We start from the raw sequence: 22,272 nt of genomic DNA, 5'->3' as shown, positions 1-22,272 counted from the left end.
CACTGTTACAGAGAAAGGAGGAACATCATACATTGGCTGTAGACTGTAGGAGTTCAAGAACTGTAAGCTTCAATTGCACAGCTTTTGAAGGACAAAGCAGGACACCAATTTTAACCGGAGAAAACAACATATTGTAATGTATCTAACCACAAATGGGAATCAGAAAAGCAAATCCATTGTGGTTAAATACAGTATGCAATGCAGTTAAGCTAGGGAACTTTTCACCACTGGAGGCTGTAGATGCACAACGTTCACAAGAGGAGTACATATAAGCTCACAGAAGACAAGTCCCTTAAGGATTATTAAAATACTCAAAAACCACATCCAGCTCAAGAAGCATTTCAACTGTAAACAGTTGGGAGCTGAAAAATCATGTGGAAAAAGTATTATATATAATACTTCTGTTCTTACAGTCTTCCTAAGAATCCTCCACTGGCTAATACCAGAGGAAGATTACTGTGCCTGAAGGACTATTAGTCTGAACTGGCTATGCCCATTTTGGTTCTTACGCTTTGTCTTTCACAAACAAACACTGATTTCTGCAGGCTTACTTGCTGGAAGGAATCCTCAAACAAAGTCTGTCTGGATACATTGATTTTCACATGACTTGGCAGTGCATTGGACTGTAATCATAAGGCAATAGCATTAAAAAGGCAGCACATATAAATGTAAACTCATAGTTTAAAAAGGTAAATAATAACTAAATCAGTACCTGACACAAGTAACGGAAATGAGCAAGTTTCCACCTAAAGCTACGCTCATAGGCAATCTGTGGCCCTTTATTTCTGAAAAGAAATATATTTGAGACACATTAGCTATACAGACATCAAGTAGTACTTTCAATGTTAAACAACTGCATGTAGATTTCAAAAATGCACAAAAATTGTTACTGTAAGATGCAATCAGAAACAAAATTCAGCCGATGGTTTGGTACACCAGGCTTCCTTTCCACCACCCCTTCCCCCTTTATTTTTTTGGTTTAAGATTCCAATTGATTTACCACATTGGAGAGAAAGTTAGAGATCTAGAGGTTATAAAATCCCTATCAAACTGGTTAAAATTACAAGTCATCTAAAGGAGAGACATCTAATTTATCATCTTCACTGAGAGTGCTATGTTAGGCTTCCTAAGCTTGTGGAACTATGAAGGACTTTCTAGTGCAACACTATTAGGCTCTTTGAATGAAAGTTCATCAACATGTCACCAGAAGTAAACTTATAAGAGACATTAAGCCAGTCACCATGGGTTGGGTCAATACTTCCAACTAAACTGTTTTAAAAATTATTTGCATGTAAACTTTTTGAGTTTTTGGATTTGGAACGACTTTGATTAGACATTATTGTTGCTAGTGTGTGTGTAATTATAAACAATACTCATAATGACCATTTGCTGTTTCTTTAAAAATGTAACTATTAGTTACACAGTTCAATATTCACTTTCTGTCTCTATAAAGTGATTACAATCTTGGTATTTGAAAAATATAAAAACCACTGACAATCAGAGTAGTACAGCAAAGTGTGGCACAGATAAACTGGCAATTAAAGCTTAAAATAGATTAAATTTACAAGACAATTTGCAATTCCAGCTAAAACTTTAGATTGTTCTATAGTATGAGAAGACTTCATTATTAAACTATAACAAGGTAAAACATACAAAAGCATATTTGAATTCTCACTTACACAGAAGATTTCCCAGTACGAGGATCATTGAAGGTGGTGGTTCTTGTATTATGATCAACAAAGTATCTGACGCCTTCTCTGGTATATCTGATTTCCCAGCCCTCTGGAAGAGGGTCCTCATTTTGTAAGCTGCAGAAGAAATTGCAGACAGTGTTTTTTCCCCTCCATATCATGACATAAAAGAACTAAGCAAGATCTTTTTATTTGCACATTTAATATACACACCTACCCTTGAGTTCGAGGGTCTTCCCACTGTGTTGTCTTTGTGTTATGATTTACAAAATACACCCTATCATTTGAATCCACTCTCCTTTCTATAGGAAAAAAAAGAAAAAATCCACTATACAATAATTGCATTCCAAATTTCTGTAACTGTCACTTCCTTAGTTCAACAGCTAATTCACTTACCCCAACCTGGTGGTAAAGGCCCAAGTGGATCATTTTCTGCTGACAACATTGAAGCCTATTTAAAAACAAAGGAACTTTCAGTTAGGTGAAATACAAATCTTTTTTTTTTTTTAAATTAATTGTGTTTTAAGATTACCACTAGTTCTGAAGACTATGCATTCTGGAACAAAAACATCATGCCATTTTTATTCTCGTTTTGCAAAAAAACACTGATTATATGATAGTAAGATATGATTTACACACTTGCCTCTAATGTTTCCTAACCAATGTACCCTGCCTTTCCCTTCCTACAGCAAACTTGAGAGTCAGTGGTCTTACAAAGAGGTACAGTTCATGGAAGTTTTGTGGAAGTGTGTATCAGCAGATAAGCACAATGTTCTTGCTCAAGAACGTGTTTTACCATAATAAACATTTCCAAGCACAGTGACTATTGCCAGCATAGGAGGTTTTACTTCCTCAATACACTATGACTTCCCTGGATGTTTGGCTATTTTCAGATTCTGCCATTTTTTAAAAATGCAGCTGCCTTCATTAAAATATGCAGATGGATAAAATTATACCAATATACAGTAACATCAAAAGGAAAAAAAAAAAAAGACAAAAAACCCAGGTTAAATTCTTATGTAAAACCATGCTATGCTCGTAATATATTGTATCCCTGCAGAAATCCCACAGTAGCTCCCAAAAATATAAAGCATGGAGAAAAATAGCCAAACAACTAAAAGGCAGAAATCCCACAGACTATAGGATCCATGCTCTGATTTATAACTAAAAGCATCCAACCTCTAAAATTTTAGGGACACTAAATTTTTTTGCGTTTGTGTTCAGAATGGAATTTTGATATATGGGAACCCATATACATTTTCCAAAGAATATCTGAGGAATACCTTGCTACTAATACTGCTTTATATAGTACTGGTAATACAAAAAAATGTCAAATCTACTGAAGAGTTTACAACAGCAAATTCAGGTACAATATTTTCCCGGTGAAAGAGAAATTGAGCAAGGATCAGAAGGAAATGCAACAGTTACACCCAAAATCGAGCTGTGTATTTGTTCCAGCCACCAGCTACTACATGTGAACAGAGAATTATTGCTGTATCAGCAGCAAATGCAGTTAGCCTTTTCTGCTTTTGGAGACTACACTACACAATCACAATGACCCTCTAACCAAAGACTCCTCTGTGGTGAGTGTAAAAAAATAAAAAGCACACAAAAGCAAAATGCTGCCTGACCAAGAACTGAATGGTGGCACTATTCAGAGATTTCCCGTCTTCTTGATGGGCCCAAGAATTTATGTGTGGCTGCGGCTAATGCATATTTAATAGAACACACTGAAACACAAGGCTGTAGCATGGAATGAGGTTGGTTCAATACCAAAAAGGCTACAAAAATTTATCCAGGTGAAAGTAACTAAAATAACTATATCATAGCTTTTCTTTTCCTTACATAGCTTAGCTTTGACCATTCAAAGTAATTGAAACATTCCCTTAATCATTGAAAGCATTCATTTACTTTTTTCCAAGAAATAAAATATCAGTTCACTCATAAAGTGCTATACAGGCAGAGTCCTGGTATGCCACCAGAGGATGAAAAGTTAACCATAGTTTGACCTTAACAATTCTAGAACAGAAGTATACAGAAGCATTAAAGTAAAAACAAAACATTTTTCAATACAATCTCAATTTTTCCTCCCACAAACTGTGAATTCTATCTATGCAACTGATGTAATACTTAGAAAATAGAAATCTAAGGAGACACAAACAGTTTTCTTTTCTCCTCCTTCAAGTATATTCTGTCTCACAAACAAATTCTCATTTAATGATTCTAAGGTCAGATGGGGCATTTTAAGAAAAGAGTCTGTGGGTTTCAGTAAGAGTTATCATTTAATGAAGGAAGGATCCAGGGAACTAAAGGTCTGTAAGCCTAACCTTGGTTCTGGGCAAGGTCATGGAGGAGATCATCCTGAGTGCCATCACATGGCACACACAGGGCAACCAGGAGATCAAGTCCAACCAATAAGGATTTATGAAAGGAAGGTCCTGCTTGACCAACCTGCTTAGTGGATGAAGGGAAGGCTATGGACATGGTCTATCTAGATTTCAGTAAGGTATCTGACACTGTCTCCCACAGCATGCTTCTAGAAAAAATGTCTACTCACTACTTGGATGGGGGGACTCTTCAATGGTTAAAAAACTGACTGGATGGCCAGACCCAGAGAGTTGTGGCTAATGAAGCTAAATCCAATTGACAAACAGTCACTACTGGTGTTTCCCAGGGCTCAGAATTGGGGCCAGTCCTATTTAACATCTTTACTGATGATCTGGACATGGGGATTGAGTCCACTCTCAGCAAATTTGCAAACGACACTTAGTTAGGTGGGAGTGATGATCTGCTTGAGAGTAGGAAAGCTCTACAGAGAGACCTGGACTGACTTGATCAATGGGCTGAGGACAGCTGTATGAGGTTCAATAAGGCGAAATGCTGGTCCTGCACTTGGGACATAATAATGCCATGCAAAGCTAAAGGCTGGGAGAAGAGTGGCTCAAATGCTGATAGTCAGAAAGGGACTTGGGAATGTGGTGGACAGCCAGCTCAATATGAGCCAACCCAATGGCATCTTGGCCTGTATCAAGAATAGTGTGCCCAGCAGGACTAGGGAAGGGATCATCCCCCTGTATTCAGCATTGGTGAGGCCACAGCTCAAGTATTGTCTTCAGTTTTGGATCTCTCAATTAAAAAAGGACATCAAGGCACTGGAGTGAGTCCAGCGAAGGGCAATGAGGCTCATAAAAGGTCTGGAAAATGTCATATGAGGAACAGCTGAGGGAATTGGGTTTGTTTAGCCTTCAAAAGAGGTGGCTCAGGGGTAACCTCATCACTCTCCACAACTACTTGAAAGAGGGCTGTAGAGAGGTGGGGAGTGGTCTCTTCTGCCATGTCTGCAATGAGACAGCTAGAGGAAACGATCATAAGATGAGACAGGAGACTCAGATTAGGTGTTAGGAAAATGTTTTTCCCTCTTAGAGTGGTCAGGCACTGGAATAGATTGCCCAGGGGGGTGGTGGAGTCACCATCCCTGGAAGTGTTCAAGAGGTGTCTGGATCTGACACTAGAGGATATGGCTTAGGGATTACAGTAGAGTGACAGGCTAATGGTTGGACTCCATGACCTCAGAGGTCTCCTCCAACCTTGATGATTCTATGACTCTGAGGTACATAGTTGAATTTTAAAAATGTATTATTCTCTGTAAGAATAATTCTAGGTCAAAGAAAGTCTTGGCATCAGGAAAAGTGAGAGTTTTCTTAGTTGTTTATGCAACTAATCTAAGTACTACACACATATAGAAAGTTGCTTAGTGAGCGTTTTTAGCTCTATATGTTTCAGCTGTGATTCTTAGATTTGCACTAAAAGTTACCTTGAAGAAGGGTGGAGACAGGCTTTTTTCACTGGTGTACAGTGGCAAGACCAGCAGCAATGGGCAAACAGTGAAACACAGGACATTCCCTCTGAACATCACAAAACACTTTTTATTGTGACGGTGACTAAGCACTAGCACAGGTTTCCCATGGAGATTGTGGAGATAGTTACAAAATTTTCAGACACCATCCTGGACAGCTGGCTGTAGGTGGCCCTGCCTGAGCAGAGATTTTGGACCAAATGACTTTCAGAGGTCCCTTCTAGCCTCGACTACTCTATCTTTCTCTAATTGCGCAAGACAAATTGACTTTGATGCATAGCTCCAGGGGCTAAGAAAATTAGTGTTGATGCATGTTTCTGCTATTGCTAGTGACAAGATATAATGTCTAATTAGATAATGAGAGCCCAAGAGCTCTTAAACATAAGATACTGCAGCATCCTTCACTTCAGAGGGGTATGTGAATCATGTCCCTCAAATTCAAAGTTAGGTCTGCATATGCATAGAATCCTACTTCAATTAAGCTGTATTAGACTTGTATGTCCATGATTTCTTTTTTAAGAACACTCCAGCTTTGCTACATATCACTTAAAATGTCTCTGAGATTGGATCATTTTTTAGGAGGCCAAGCACAAATTTTAAAGTGCACTGTTTAGATGACAGTGACATGCAGACACCATCATTCTTAACTCTGAAAAAACAAGTATCCTATTTATCCAATCACTGACAGGAAAATCTGGCTCAAGAAATATCCTCTTTGAAGCTACTCGTATTTTCTTCAGGCAGAAGTGAGGAAGTATCTGAGAGAAATGTAAAACCATGTAGAAAATTCCAGAGCTGAACCAGATGCATAAGCTTCAAAGCAAACTCAAAGCAGAAGTATTGTCACTTGTATTAATTAATGACTCCTCATCACTAGACGATTTTGAAGCCTTTTAATGTTCAAAATGTCCATAAACTCAGCCTTTACATTTCTTTTCAGTTAAGAGACTGTTTTAGTTTTATTGCTTACTACTGTCATCAAAAGTCTTAGGTATCATGCAATACACAAGGCTCTGGTTTTGGAACAGACTCCAAAGGGAGTTACTTTCTGCCTTTAAGGAACATTTTTGCTAACATTTTTCAGAAGAATCAGAATCTGAATTACTGATGCCAAACATCTCACATGGTCGAACAGTCATAAAATCACTTTTTCTAAAGTTAAAGAACCAGAAGACTACTACCTATACCTCTCTACTAATTTCTAAAAGCTCTGTAAAACTTACCGAATAGAGGTATCGTTGGTTAAATTGTTGCATAGCTCCCTGCAGTTGATTCCGTTGAGACTGCCATTGCTCAAAGTTCCTGACTGATTCCATTGTTGGTCGCTGCCACGTTGTTGTTCTGGTGTTGTGGTCCACATAGTAAACTCTCCCACGATCATCAACTCTTCTTTCCCAGCTTTCAAGAAATGCAAACATTAACAGCTATATTTTCCAAGATTGTTACGTAACTGATTTTCTCTTTATGCCAGATTCCTAGGCAGTACTTGAATGAAGTACTAGATTCACAGGCATGATTTTAATTTCTAAAGTACACAAAAGTAATCCCCAACTTTATTGGTAGAGGGACAACCTCACTGAGCCAACACAGACTTCAAGCAATAGCACGCTCAGCTATCTGGCACCTCATTTTAACTCTGTAAATTCCAGTGACCACATGTAATGTTAGCAGATTTCACAGGAAACACTTTGCTGGGAAATCTGAGGTTTGGAACCAGAGCACTATACCTAGTGGTGCCACTTAAATAAAGGTGATCAAATGTGCATTATTTCATGCTTAAGTTTTAAAGAAAAGATCAAATACTTTAGTAGCTGTATTTGAATAAGTGATCTGAACAAGCGACATAGACAGTACCAACATCCCAATACCAATAGCTGCAACTAATATAATTCCAAGCTAAATCAAAGCTAGAACTCCCTAATATATAATGCACTATACAGTTTTGATGAGCTGCTGTTAGTTTCCTGCAACAAACAAACAAACAAATACTATGTTTATTGTATTTGATTCAAAAAAGTCTGCATTACCCAGGAGGTAAGGGCTGTGGTCTTTCCCATGTTGTAGTTCGTGTGTTGTGATCAACATAATAAGTTCTACCATGAGGATCCTTTCTTTGCTCCCACCTTCAAGACAAAGAGACTTAAATGTAAATCAAGGTGAAAATACTTCCTTTGGACTTACTTCTCATTAAGACAAAAAGTACCTCAGTATTGAATGAAAATAACATCATCCAAAACATATTCTAAAACACCAAAGAAAATTAACATGTATCACTTACTTCCTGTCAAACTGATATAACTATAAAGACTTCTTTAAAGGACATAGCACATAAAATGAGAATATATTGATATTCACAAGCACTTTCAAATTATATTTAAGCTATCTGAGAACAAAATCAATCCATTATCTGCCCAATGCTTAGAAGCTAAAACAACTTCATTCAAACAAGTGCATAAAGATGCCTCTCTCAAAAAGAAGAGAGAGTTTACATTTTGAAGCACTGTTCCCTATGTTCAACACACAGCATCTTACAGAGTGAACCTGAAATGTGTGATATCAGATGATTTTCCTGTGTTTCCATTACCTATCCTGGTGAATCATCTGATATCCTTGGGGATTATTTCTTCAGTTTAATTTTGGAAAGCAAACTTACCTTGAAGATGGACCTAAGATCAAATGTTACCAACAAGTGAAGTTTCATGCTGCTGAGAAGTACCATAATGGACTAAAAGTATTTATAAATGGGAGAGGAAACCAGGATAAATACTAGAAGAAAAGCTGAAGCCCTTGTCTCAGTTGTTACACTTGTTTTTCTTACATTAGCTCCTAAAAATGTAGGCAGAACACCTAGCCTCTACTCATAGGAGTGGATATGCATTTCCTCACTATTACAAAGTATCCTACAAAACTCCTACAAAATTTTTTTTTGCAGTTCAAGAGGCTAAATATGAAGATTTCAAGAAGAGAAGAGAGGAGCAACAGCGGTTTACAGTTACTAGGGCTAGACATAACGGAGACTCAACTAGGCTGGGGGACAGGGGAACCGAATAAAAAGACTCCACAGAAACATGATCAGGGAGGAACAGTGAGGAAATGCATTTGGCCACAGTGTGCACTATGCCTGGAACTCACGACCCTGTCCTCAATAGGAAAGCATGCAATTAACTGGAAAGAAAAAATGTGGAAGGGGGATAACCACAGGCATTCCCACCTATAGCAAGGTTTCAGTGTCAGAGCATCGGAAAATTAAAAACTAGGTAATTCATCCCCAACAAAATATATACAATATTTCTTTCTTTTTAGAAGTTTCCTTTCATGTTTATCTATTGCAAAAACTGAAGTGAGCATGTTACTAATAACTTACTGAACCTCCTTCAGAGGGAGAAGGTACAAGATAGGCTTTCTGAAAGATCAGGTACAATGACCCAAGGTGTACACACTTTGGATTAAGAAATGGTTTCTGTGACCAGAAAATTCAAAAATTGCTAATATTTACAATATTTTGTAAATGTCAGTATTTCCAATTAGTCACTGAAGACATCTTTTCACCCAAACAAGAAAACATCTATTAAAAAAATGTTAAGATAGATATATATATTTCAACATGTACTATATTTTCATTTCATGTCTAAGCACCTTTTTATTTTGTATGTAAGTTTTAGGACTTTTTTTATTTTGTATTTAAGGTTTAGGACTACAGACACAATTTCAAACAGCCCAGAAAAATTAAAATATTCTACCTATTCTGAGCACATACATACATATCAAATCTTATTTTTATCTATAACATTATTGAACTCATTCTTACACAGCAAGCACCCACAAGTAATTATAGACTAGTTTAATAATTTTCACTTCTGTCTTTTGGTCCCTATTCCATTCTCATAGTTCAGGAAACAAAGGTGCAACAAATTATGGCCCAAATAAGTATGAATATATAAAATGAGAAGTCTTCACATCCATAATGCCCAAGAGTTTGTCTATTTAGATCACAATACCATCTCAGCGAATCAGTTATCAGTTGTTACTTTCTGGGACAAGAGGTACTGGCTAGTTATAGCAGCAGTACAAATCCCGTTTTAGATCAAATAACCCTGTCTCAGCCAAGTGACCTGCATTTGGCAACCCCAGCATAGAATTAAGTTTCCCAGCGTAGAATTAAGTTTCTGTTTCTTTATATGAACATTTGGATGAAACATAATTATAGCATTAAAAGCAAACCCACATACCCTGGTGGCAAAGGTTCTGCACCGGCACTACCAGGCTGCTGTCTTACGGGTTCTGCAGATGCACTTGAGGTGGAGGAGGATTCCCTTGGTTTTGCTGCATCTGCTGCTATACTGTTTCTAGCATTAGGCTGAGCACAGTCTGTTGCAGCTGTAGCTTCCGTTCCAGCAGACACAACAGGTAACACAGAAGTGTGGCTTTCAGAACAACTAGTTGCTTCTGTTGCTGACTGAGGTTCTGCTGTAGTGTTAGTGCAATCTGAAGACATGGGAGCTTCACCTGAAGCCACTGGAGTCTCAGAGACAGAAGAATTACCAGCTTCAGGTGCAGAGGCAGATGACTCACCATTAACTGAGAAATGAGAAATAAGAACACTTGTGTATCAGAATCCAATAGGCTTTGCTTTTCAAATGACCAACTTCTGGAGCAAACAACATGGAAAGAATACGTTTAAGCTGCGCCTATATGCCATAAGCAGCATTTTTGTCTAAGATGACAAAAAGTCACAATGCATCTGCCTCAGTTAAAGCTGCAAGCAAAATTTACAGTCTGCAAATCACTCTCTATACTCCTGTACTAAAGTAATTTCTTAGTTTCTGCGTATCTTGGTCAACTCAAGGTTACACCTCGCTCTATATTAGCAAGAGGCACCATCTGCTTTCCAGGAAACAGTACTGCTTTATTTGTTTAGAACCTCTGAATTTATATCAAGTTCAAAACCGAATCTTGATCAGTATGAAATGAAAAACAAATATTTAAGAGCTTACTCTATGAGATTTGGAAAACTAAGAGACATTTCTTAAAGATTATTTCTTTTAATTAATTAACCATACACCTGTGTGTGACTTGGGGAAAAAAACAAACCCTCCAAAAGTAGAATTAAAAGACAAAAATTACTAACACAACTTATGTAGCTCAATGACTGAAGAAAATTACTTTCAAATCACAAAGTATATCAATCCTATTGTCGAAAGAACAATACAAATGTCATGCAACTTGAGCAAGCATAATCTCATAAAAGGTTTAAAGAAGGCATGGATTTAGCAGGCAAAGGGTGCTAAGAAGGCTTCATTACTCCCAAGTCCACTTGGCCAACGATACACCAATACCAATCATCTGCAGAGCTTATCAGAACAGTATCTCAGCACAAGATCTTGTCTTAGACAAATGAAATCAGGTACAGCAGTCTGTCGGACACTCATAAAAAGTCAAGGCCCTATAAAAAGCCATGCAACATCATTCACAGCTTTCATTTTCTGCACCACTAATCGACATCATACGCTGACAATTCTATTTAGACTTCGCAGCCTGTACCTGGTTTCGTGTTGGAACTATTCTTCTACAGGACAAAAGATAATATGCAACATGGACTGCAAGCAATTTTCTATCTTACAGCATATTATCACCGTACCATGCTAAGGACTGAGGGCAATGCAATTTCTCTATATTCATAACCTTATTGATATAGATTTGCAGAATTTAGCCCTAGACTGGTGTCTGTAAAATGCTGTTCCGTTATTTTAAAGAGTTCATTTGCTTTAAATCTGTGTAACACTCTTCGATATTAAAAAAATAGCTAAATTCTACTTATTACTTGCAATATCTTGCTTTCACAGATGGTCAGAAACACAGGTTAAAGAGTTACAAACAATAAAACTGTCATCAGGAATGAACTTAAATTAGCGAATCAGTTTCTTTACGGAATTATCACTAGACCGCATATATTTTCTTGATATGCATAATGGTAAGCACAATTTTACAGACAGCCACAGATCTGTAAGATCTGTTAAGGCACTGCTGTTTGAACATCATTATTCTAAAGTAATACATCCTTACTTTCAGAAGGCACAAAACAAATGAACCAAATCAAGACGTGTCAAGATTTTATATTGTTTCAAGCAAATGTAAAGCATGACATTAAAAAATCATAATCAAAACATAATTTGATCAAGTTTCCTCAGACTTCTGATGAAACCAGCAACAACTTTACCTAAACAAGAAAAAAAGCCAACTGAAATTTTGGCTTTCATTGAGACAAAATTCAATTCATCTACGTGAAAGACTGAATAGTATTCTATAACAAAGTTAGAAGCAAAATAGCTGACAAACCATCTGCTCTATTAGTAAGCTGATCTGCAAAACAGATCTATAAAACATTACATCATCAATTATGTCTAAAACAGCAATTCTGGCAACATCACGTGAAACTACAATCCTAAGCACAACAGTGGCGGGCAGGGGAATGCTGGAGACCTGTTTTATGCCTTGCCTCAAAAAAGTCTACCAACAAGTGGTACAGTAGTTGAAAACTATTATATCAGTGCCTCAGTGTAAGCTCGGTGATGATTTCATCAGTATTACCATTTGAACAAACCAATTATTTTTTTCAATTATCCTATCCTAATACAGATGTCAAATGAATCTCTCTGCTATTGAAGAAAAAGGGAGCAAGGGCTAAATAATATATATGCCCTCTAGCCTTAAACTGAAAAGAGAAGGGAATCAAATTAAAGTTCTCCAAATAGAGAAAAGCTTCAGAGAAGGTATAATTTAATTATTACCTTTCAAAGTTTGTAATTGTTTCTAGTACCTTCCAACCATACCCACATTTTCTACTCTATTACAGAAAGTTTGACAGTCTCTATTCTGCTGTTTAGTAACAGCTTGCCTATTTCTATTTAAGGTTACCTTTTCCCTCTGCTATCACTGTAATCTCTCTCAAACAGCACAGAAAAGATAGACAGTGGTTAGCAAGCACAGTCATTATTAGATAAAAATTTTGCCAGAGGAACAAAAATTTAAAAATATTTCCTTTTTACTTGCTTTACTGCATAAAATGCTCACTGTAGTCAGAATCAACCTCTTTGTGTTTAAGAGGGAATTCAGTATTTGCCACTACCTTTTTTGAAACAGCATACACCTTTTGAAAAAACTGAAGGCAAGGAGAGTCTGCAACACATCTCAGGTTGGAGCACAGCAGTTCCCTGACCAAATCAGATTTATATGCCAGAAGAAACTTAACTCTAGTTACTGAAATTAACTGAGAAGGAAATCTGATTTTTCCTCCAGACAATCAGTAGTCTGGTTTCATCATCTGGGACAGAGAAATGTAAGATTTTAGACACTTTGTATCTTTCTACATGAAAGAAAGAACTCACGGGATAAGTAAGAAACTCCGTACATGTAAGAATGGGTCTACTGCAGAAAAAAAAACCACAAAAGTGGACACACGAGATTATAAATTCAAACCCAGAAACATCCTTTCAAGATTTTTGAAACCCAACCAATATATGGAAAAAGTGACTCAACTTCAGATACATTTTAACCAGATAAATAAACCTTATAGAACATGTTCTCATAACTCTCCCATCCTTACCAGTGCTGTTGACAGGCTGAGCTTCAAGTGGTTTTGGTACTGGTGTATTTTTGGGTCTGGCTGCAACATGAGTAGGAGATGGTGTGCTGTCTCCATTAACAGCTTCTATACAGAATGTATTCTGTACTACAGAGTTGGAAGGTACTTGATTGTCTATCCCATTAGAAATTTCACAAGCAGATCTTGGTAAAAATAAAAAGATCACTTTAGGTTACTACAAACAACATGTTAAACAGTTATGCAACTAAACCAAATACTACACTAAATCATGCTATAGAAACAAAGAAATGGCAGTAAATTCACAAGTTTATAACACAGTGTTTGTGGCCTAGATGACAGGCAAGTGCAAGGCCAAAAAATTTTAAAAACGGCAAAATTTAGTTTTGAGGATTTCGAATACTTAAAATGGGTAAGATTTTCCATTTCCAATTCATCTTGTACTTGCAGTGACATAACAGAATCCAGTTGCACTGATACACCTGCCACATCTTCCAAAATAGCCTTAGGGACCATTCCAAAGTGCAGCTATTAGCAGGAAAGCTTTTCCTCTCATTAATCAAGAGGAACAATTGGGTTTGTTAGTCATATCAGTAAGAATACTTATAGCACAAGAAAACAACAAATTTCCCCCTCAGTAAAATGAAATTAAGATGAGCTTCTCTATGCATAGGCAGGGTGGGACAGTGTGAGTACAAATACACACCAGCATCCTGGTGCTTATAAGGCCACATGGAAATAAATGTAGTTTATGGGCTTCTGAACGGAAAGGTTTGTTCACTTACACTGTTTCCTTAGTTAAATCTGTTTCAAAATGCTTTAAGCCTCCCACCAGAGACACATATTGTGAAAATTACACTCAATGCCAACTCCTTGTCTTCTCAAGGACTAAAGGCTAAATACTGAAGAGAAGTTATCTAGATGACAAAAAAAGTGAGAATACTTAGAAGTCCAACTTTGCAGAGTAAGAAGGGAAGCAGCAGCATTTCCATGCTACCTTGCCCAACTCCAAAGGAGTAGTAAAGTACTATCCCTTTTCAGCTCTGGACTACAAACCAAGTTTGCTTCCTAAAGATGTGCAGAAACTACCTTACACATTCTCTTAATCTCTTAATTTTGAAACTGTAAATCTAAACTCCTGGATAGTTACATGGAAAGCTGCTTTAAAATAAAATATCGACATCAAGAGCAGTAAAAGACGTATGTCCAGCAACAATATCTAAATGAAAACAAATGATTGTTACTACTGTGTCACAATGGCACAGAGATGTGTTTCAAATCACTTTTAACAGTCCCAAATCTTTCTAATGAAAACTGAGGAGAAGAAACTTTTTATCCTCACTCCCTCATACTGGGCACCCATCAGGGAACAAACCTCCACATATTCAAAAAAAGAATCAAGTCGAGCATACAAGGACAAATGTGTCTTTGTCACTCAAATGCATAGCAACTCTGTTTTTTCACTCCACCAGATGTCAATAACTTACACAGAGAGGGGTTCACACAAGGTGAATGAGCAGGCCAGTAACATCAGACTGATCTGAATGTTGACCTGTCTGTCTCACTAGTGGTAAGGGGGCAAAAAGTCTACTCCAACTTCTCTCCAGCCAGTCCTTGAGCTGGTATAAAGATAGAGAAGCCAAGAATCAAGCTCTAAATTTATTCCAAAGCCTTTTTCTTGCCACTTCAGGGTGAAGCAGGCAAACCCTTTGCCTCAGTGTTATGAATACTGCTTGCAAAACTCAACATGAGTCTCTTAAACAAGTTCCTGATCATGACCTTAAAATGGGTGAGAGGGAAGTAATTCAGGATTTTTTTTCCTTTTCCTTCCGTTCAGATGCTACATTGCAACAAGCTGGTAGAAATTAATAGAAATGGTTCTTAAACAGCAAAAGAAAACAAACAGAGCAAGCACATAAAACCATGCTGAATCAACTTCCCCCCACCCATCTCTGCCTCAGCATTTAACAGATTTCCAATCAGTTGAATTTTTATGTTCAAAAGACGACAGATCCAAGAGGCAATGGGAAAGTAGTAAAGAGCAGAGGAAGAACAGGCTTGTAAATTTAATTCTTCTCATGCTAAATTATGCAATTATCAAACAAGTAATATTTCTAAAACCTGTGGCAACATAATTTAGTCCTTGACAGTTAAAATCTATCACCTTCAAATAAAAAAAAAAAACCAAACAAATACCAAAACACAAACCACCCCAACATTTCAACATATAAATTTGCTAATATACTTCATATAATGTAAAACAAAAATAAATTCCAACCTGGACGAACTTCTTGCTGAAGCATCTCTGTTTTCATGCACAGCCTCGCCATTTTGCTGAACTTCTACTGAACAGTAAGAAACAAATTCAACAGAAATATTCTATTATATTTGTTTCAGATCTTAATCAAAATATTACCATCTGATTTAATTATGTTAACTTACTGGTTGCTGATGAACTGAGATTTGTAAGAGATTCTTGTTCAACAACCAAACCATCTAGCACAACTGTCAGTTCACCTGTTTGCACCATGCCACTCTTGTTTTCCAAAGAGAGTTTCAACTGTTCTTTCACCTTCTCCACTAAAAACAGAGTTGGGGTGGGTAGGGGGAGAGAAGGAGAGAAGGGATAAAAGAAAGATTAAATTCTAAATAACATTAAAAGAGACTTTCAAAACACAACTGTGATACATGTATTTAGTTCTACAAAACTGAACACGAGAGACATTCAGATAATTCAAATCAACATTGAATCACTACAGAGCTGTGTATATTTACACCTGCTGTGGGTAAAAGCACAGTTTCTTGTAAAAATGAATTGGCCATTTACAGAGGATATTCTACAGGCATGCTATAGAATCCACGTGGTTTCAGTACTTCATTGTTAATGATTTCCCAGGTTTGCTACTTCCACTAAGCCCTTTTGAAATAATGCACTACTTACATAACATGAGAGAGCTTAAAGTGCAGTAACTTCTGAACTACACATCCAAAGTCACCGAGAGCCTCATTCTACAACCAGAGTTTATGTCCATTTCTCGTATCACCTTCCAAAACTAATTCTAAGAGACCACTGAAAAGAACATCTCTTTGAGGAAGAAGTAAATGCAAAGACTGCATAAAGCCCTTCCTTATTTTTTAAAAACTATTTTTAGTACATCTTTGTTAGGATTTTCATAGATCCCAACTCAGTAATGGAGAGGATACCTCAGGTAACCACAAATTAAATCAGAAACTATTTTCCCCAAAAGAAACTGTAAGATAACTGATACCTGGTGTAGTAAAAGAATTCAGTCTGACATGCAATGCACATATTTCTAGAGACACATACATAATCCAGAGGTAAAACATGCTGTGAATGCTGCGTAATTCTCTCTAAAGCAACTGTTACTAGTACAACAGTTAAAGCTACGTCATAAATCCAAACACAGCTATGAGTTCACATTAATCAGGTTAAAATGGTTAAGACCTTTTAGTATTTGTGGTCTCAGATTAAAAGATTAATTTTTAAGATATACCACCATATTTCTCTCCATATGATAGGACTCTGAGTTAAAGCTCACTGTGCACTTCTATGTATTAAAATAGCATTTCCTTATTTTTTTCATTCTTATCGTGTACCATAAATGAAGAGTAAACACGAAAACAGGGAAGGCTACCATACACTACTGCCAGATTGCCCTCAAGCTGCTACTTTCAAGAGCAGGTTCAACAGCATAGCTGGGCAGCAGTTACTGGCAGGCACACACTGCTATATTACAATGGATTTCAAAGGACTTTAAATCTCTGGAACAAGTACAAAGCTCCCAAATCTACAGAATTATTGATTTAGCAATCTGCGTTTTGGAAAATGGTAATACCTCAAAGAAGAAAAAGAAGAAGCCACCCTACCACTGAGTTGTTAAATTAACATGCTTATGCATCGTAATTTTTGCAAAGGGTGGATGGTTTTAATTCTGCTGTTTTAACAGGTTATCTTCCTAAACCAGATCAACAGTTGGCTGTAGTTCAACTGAGCTGGCAAGAAAACTGGGAGGCATGCAGGCAGCAATTGAGTACTGGTGGTGTTTGGCAGAGAAAGTAACAGCACTAGTTCTAAAGTTTCTGCATTTAGAGGACTTCCCCTTTCCATCTTCTTCAGCAAAAAGCCCCTGGATCTATAGTAATAAAATACTGTTTTGTTAGACACAGTTAAAATATTAATTAGTTTTATTTTTTTTGCTAGCATTATTATAACCCATTTTTTTCTCATACAGTTTTTTTCTTTAAAAAGCAAATTTTCTGCTTAACTAAAGATTGTTGTGGAGAATCTTTATATGAATGCTGAAGAAACACCACTTAATTTTGGATTCTCTTTCACTTTTCTGTAAGAAACAGAAAAATTAAGCATTTTTTCTGGCTCTCCTTCCCCCCCACCTTCCTAAACAGAGATGTCAGGTTCGTACATCTAACTTGTGAGAAAGGTTAGAGATTGGTTTAGCTGGAATTCTACTGCCACTCTGGAGTGGAATTTAAAGTGTGGATTCACCATCTTCCTGTACTAAAGAGAAAAAAATCTGAAAAGCAAATTAGATAAAGAAGACCTGCTTTAGTTCTATTAAAGCAATTACAATTAGAAGTTACATAGAACAAACAATCTCTAATGTACTGAAAGGAAATTCTCAACTGTTTCATTAATCAGTGATTTCTACTGCTTGCTGGGTAGCTAAACTATGAGGAACAAACATCCAGCCTTTCTATTAGTGATTCCAGAGAAGGAAAACAGGAAAAAATTACATGGCTTTTCTGAAAGTTTAGCTTTTTTGGGCTATAAAGTCTAAAACAGATCTTCTAGCAAATTAGTCATTAGTTTGCCACAAAACATTTTATTTAATCACTTCTGCTTTTACTTAATTTGCAGTAACTCATACTCTGTTTAAAAAGTATTATATCCCATTGTTACATTTAAATTGCTCTCAAAAGCACAGACATCTCTAGAAGAGACAAGTAAAGGCATCAACTGAAGGTCAGTTGTAATTACATGTATAGTTAGTAGTCTGGTTGTCACTTCGATATATAGATTAGTAAAAATAATTCTACTTTATTCAGAATATCCTTCATGATAACTTACATTTTCTATTGTGTATTTCCAAAGCTTGTCTCAAGTCTACAGTGGCTCTTCCTAATAAAGCATCTGCTTTTAAAGTGTGATGGCTCCACACTCTAAATTCCAGCGTAGTCTGTGGAGTCACATTCCTGCATATAAAATACATTTTTTTAAAAATATATACAGATTTTAAAGTATTCGTTCTCGTTATTAGGAGTATTTGAATTCAATTCACCTTCTCATTGTATTTCTTGACACTAATTAACTAAGTTTTTGTATTGCAAGGGGAAATTTCTAACTAAGAATTGCAAACACTGATACTGAGGATCAAACTTAAAGTGCCCTACTACAATGTCATAAGGAATTTAAGAAGTATCAGAATAACCTACACTAAGCTCAAATCTCATTTATATAAAACCAATATTTAGTTAGAACTCTGGAATAGTGAGGAATAGGTGAAATATGTCTTTCATAAATAAAGGCTCGCATTATTAAATGTGGAGGAAAAAGGTGGAAAGTATATTCGTCTGTCACTAGAAATAAAAATACTAAATATTATTTAAAAAGAAAAAAGCAACTGAACAGCTTCTTGCAAACAAGAAGAGCTGACTTAACAGGTGTCAGTTTGTCATGGAAGTGTTGATAGAACATTTTTGTGAGTCTACTAATATATATAAAGCCTTAAGGCATACTCACAGAAATCAGAGGGGAAAAATGAAATGATGAAGCTAAAGTAAAAACTGGAGGGAAGCAGAAAGGTAAAAGACCCAATTAGAGTAATATTATGATAACTTTTAGCAGTTCTCTCCCCTGCTCAAGAACGAAAATGGGAAGCTATGCTAGGTCCTGGAGAGAAAGTTTTGTAGCACTGGATCTAGTAGTGCAAGAGTGCTCTTGGCTGTGAAAAATCATAGAATCACTGTACTGCACAAAGTCAAAGGCCACATATTCAGCAGTACTGATATAATATATACAGGAAGTTATATCAGCACTGATGAAAACCGTAATAAAATCCACTAACCAATAATAAACCCCTCCACCCTCTCAACAACAGGACTAGCTCTATGGTCACTTGAACATCCTGGACAACATGGATCATTCTTCCTGAAACCCATAAGCAAATATACTTTTGCATTTTGAACAGGCTGCCTTCTAATGGAAGTCTTACTAAAAGACAAGATCCACAAAGAAAAGTAAAAAAAAACCCAACACCTACACGCAGGAAATATACTGCTGACTCATAGAAGTGAGGGGAATTGGGTAAGCCAGAGAATTCACTTATCCTCGGACAGACAGGGCAACTGAAGCAATGATACCATTCCAATAGCCAGAGGAAGGGGGGGCCAGAATATCTTAAATATATATAAGGGTAAGATCCTAAGTAATACTGATGATGGAATGAGTTTGTTTGGCTGTACTATGGCAAATTACCTCATTTCTACCAGATCATCAAATCCTGCCAAATCAAACTTGACTCCTCAAGAGAAACTCTGGTCTCTGAATATACTGATAGCTCTGTACTTGTGCTAGTAGTAATAACTTCTGGGAATCATCATCAGGACCAAGACTACATTATTCCCTTCTGCAGCATTGCAAAGGGCTAATAAGCTCAGTTAACCTGAAATACTGAGAAATGTGGCACAGGAATACCCTACTTGCTTCAGCCCATCTCTGTAGTAAATAAGTAAGCATTCCCAAGCAAACAGTTCCCCAAAGCTGGGTACACTGTACCACTCCCCACTGTCCAGCACTGTTAGTTATAGGAACCTGAGGCAGTTCCTACTGCTAACAAAGCTGGCTATTGCACAAAGTTGGGGCAGATGCTGTGAAAGGTACTGGCTGAGGCTCAATGCCACTTGATAGTAGCTACGCTGTTTCCAGACCCAAGGCTGAACCAGTACAATCTTGTTTGCACAATAATGCATTCTAGTTACAACTACACAGTGCAAGACTGACAACTCTTCATGGAGTCATTTTCAGATATATCTACATCCCTAGCACAGTTAAACCAAACTAAACCACAAGATGATTAAAAAGGTGAAATATTAGGATAAGTTGCAAGACTACTTTGTAGTAAACTGTTTTTGTCTGTGTACCCCTTCATTAGGAAATTCAGCAGAAGAAATGACCTTCCTCATAACTACTACTTTTACAGCTGAGAATTTTTTTTTCCTTTTAAAGCTGAGGGTGAAGTGGTTACAATTAGTAACTCTTTCTAGCTAGATGACTATATGACATACAGCAACTGTATGCAAGTAACATTCTGTATCAAAAATATTCTCAAAACATTGTAAAAATTGAGGAAAAATATTCATTTGAGATAAATATCATCCTATGTCCGCATTTAGACATCAACAGCCAGAGCAAACTATGTAGGCAGCCAAGCTTAGTAAACATTTTCCTGCAAAGTCTGTCTAATAAATAGTATTAAACAACCAAAAATCTACTTACACTGTCAACTGTTCATCCCATTTGGGATTTGAAGAACTACTTGATTTTGCTGTTTTCTTAATTTCTCCATCTGCAGTTAATTCCGTGTAGAAAGTTGTTCCAAACCAATTCTTTTTCCGTTTCAGTTTGGCACTAGAAACTAATAAAATACATTACTTTATCTATAACAGCATACTGTTGCTGAAAACCAGAAAAGGCACTGCCTACACTTGCATGAAATATATTGCATGGCAATGCTATTCCTCACCTTCTCTACTGTTGCTGAACAGAAAGAGGTCAATGCTAAGATGGTAGCTTTTATTTTCAGAAGCTACTTTGTCAGATAGCTAAAACCAAGTGTCACATACTTTTTAGAACATACTGGCAGGATTGGTTGGAGAGACAGCACAAATATTTTAGGGATAAACATGGAAAATAACTTGAGTTATTTTGTTTACTTTCTCATTGATCTTCCTGCTCTTCCTTTGACTGAAAAATACCTAAGTATGATACATCTCATGATGCATCTGAGAGATTATCAGACTTTTTTTTAAAAATTACATATTGTTATGAAAGCACATGCAGTTCACACGTATTTTAGAATGTTCCTCTATAGCAAAGCCTGTATACAAAGCTTCATTTCGTTGCCTGTATTACCCGTGTGGTTAACCCATGGTTTTACCCATCAGTTTCTTAAAAGTAAGAAATTAACTCAGATTTCCCCTACATAAACAGCTTTGCAGATGAACACAAAGCACTTGACCAAAGAAGCTGTCTTTCACCTCCAAATCACTGATGACTTCCTCTGTGCTTCTGAATATAAATATGTTCTCCCACTTCCTTGCCTAGCCGAGGAAATCACTATAAAACTAACAGCAACCTCAACATGTTGTCTTCAGAAGACCACAACAATCGACTCACAGATGTATCCACCTGCTGGCTATGCCTTCTCTCTAATTCCTCCCATACTTCAGTATGATTCTCGTTCCCTCCACTTGCAAACTAAAGCAGAGCTGAGTATTTTCAGCCACTCAGAAACAATCCTTCCTTGTTACTTTTCTTTATGGTACGTGCTATTCCAACGACACACAGAAGTTTACTAAACTGGCTGAAAAGGTGACAAGTATTTCTGGATTACAGTATTCTGAGACATATACATTGATTACTTAAAAGTTAGTGGGGTGCAACCATCCAAGATTCTAAAGGCATTAGCCATGGACTTCTACTCAATTTCAATTAAAAAGTGCAAACTTAACTCCCTCACATTTCAAAAGTCCAGTCTAAGTAACGCATCACAGGTTGCAGAATGGAACTGCAGTCTTGATAACATGAGCCATATTTTTTCATCTGAAATGATGATACATTTTTAAGCTGTGACAACCTCTACTTCTTCTACACCTTTCCTCCATAATTTGCTTTCTAAAAGCAAATGCAACATTTATTAAAACATAGTTATTTAGTCATGATATTCAAGCTTCCTTGTAATTTTCCCCCTTGTATCTGATTATGTGTTAAGTCAGTAAGTTTGGAGTCCTCAAACATAAAAGTAAACCATTATCATTTTTTGGTTAAGATATCTTTTAAAAAATTATGAATAAGTTCAGTCTCCCAT

The 22,272-nt window shown here is 36.8% G+C and overlaps 1 protein-coding gene across 2 annotated transcripts in view; it reads right to left on the bottom strand.

The window, feature by feature from the left end:
- Nucleotides 1–22,272, bottom strand: part of WWP1 (WW domain containing E3 ubiquitin protein ligase 1) — a 37,204-nt gene that overhangs the window by 13,015 nt on the left and 1,917 nt on the right. The window contains exons 2-14 of one of the 2 annotated variants that reach the window (XM_009078992.1): nt 20,682–20,820; nt 18,255–18,379; nt 15,590–15,727; nt 15,426–15,489; nt 13,151–13,332; nt 9,777–10,125; nt 7,575–7,670; nt 6,771–6,945; nt 2,088–2,142; nt 1,909–1,993; nt 1,680–1,808; nt 713–785; nt 552–623 (exon numbers count right to left, since the gene is read on the bottom strand). In XM_009078992.1, coding sequence (XP_009077240.1) covers nt 552–623; nt 713–785; nt 1,680–1,808; nt 1,909–1,993; nt 2,088–2,142; nt 6,771–6,945; nt 7,575–7,670; nt 9,777–10,125; nt 13,151–13,332; nt 15,426–15,489; nt 15,590–15,727; nt 18,255–18,379; nt 20,682–20,820 — 1,682 coding nt within the window. Of the gene's footprint in view, nt 1–551; nt 624–712; nt 786–1,679; nt 1,809–1,908; nt 1,994–2,087; nt 2,143–6,770; nt 6,946–7,574; nt 7,671–9,776; nt 10,126–13,150; nt 13,333–15,425; nt 15,493–15,589; nt 15,728–18,254; nt 18,380–20,681; nt 20,821–22,272 lie in introns of both variants that reach the window. The other variant, XM_009078991.1, reaches the window with a different exon arrangement.

Source organism: Acanthisitta chloris, unplaced genomic scaffold, assembly GCF_000695815.1.
Source record: "Acanthisitta chloris isolate BGI_N310 unplaced genomic scaffold, ASM69581v1 scaffold25867, whole genome shotgun sequence".
NCBI lineage: Eukaryota > Metazoa > Chordata > Aves > Passeriformes > Acanthisittidae > Acanthisitta > Acanthisitta chloris.
The sequence above is the reverse complement of the archived record's forward strand: the minus strand, read 5'-3'. Positions and strand labels throughout refer to the sequence as shown.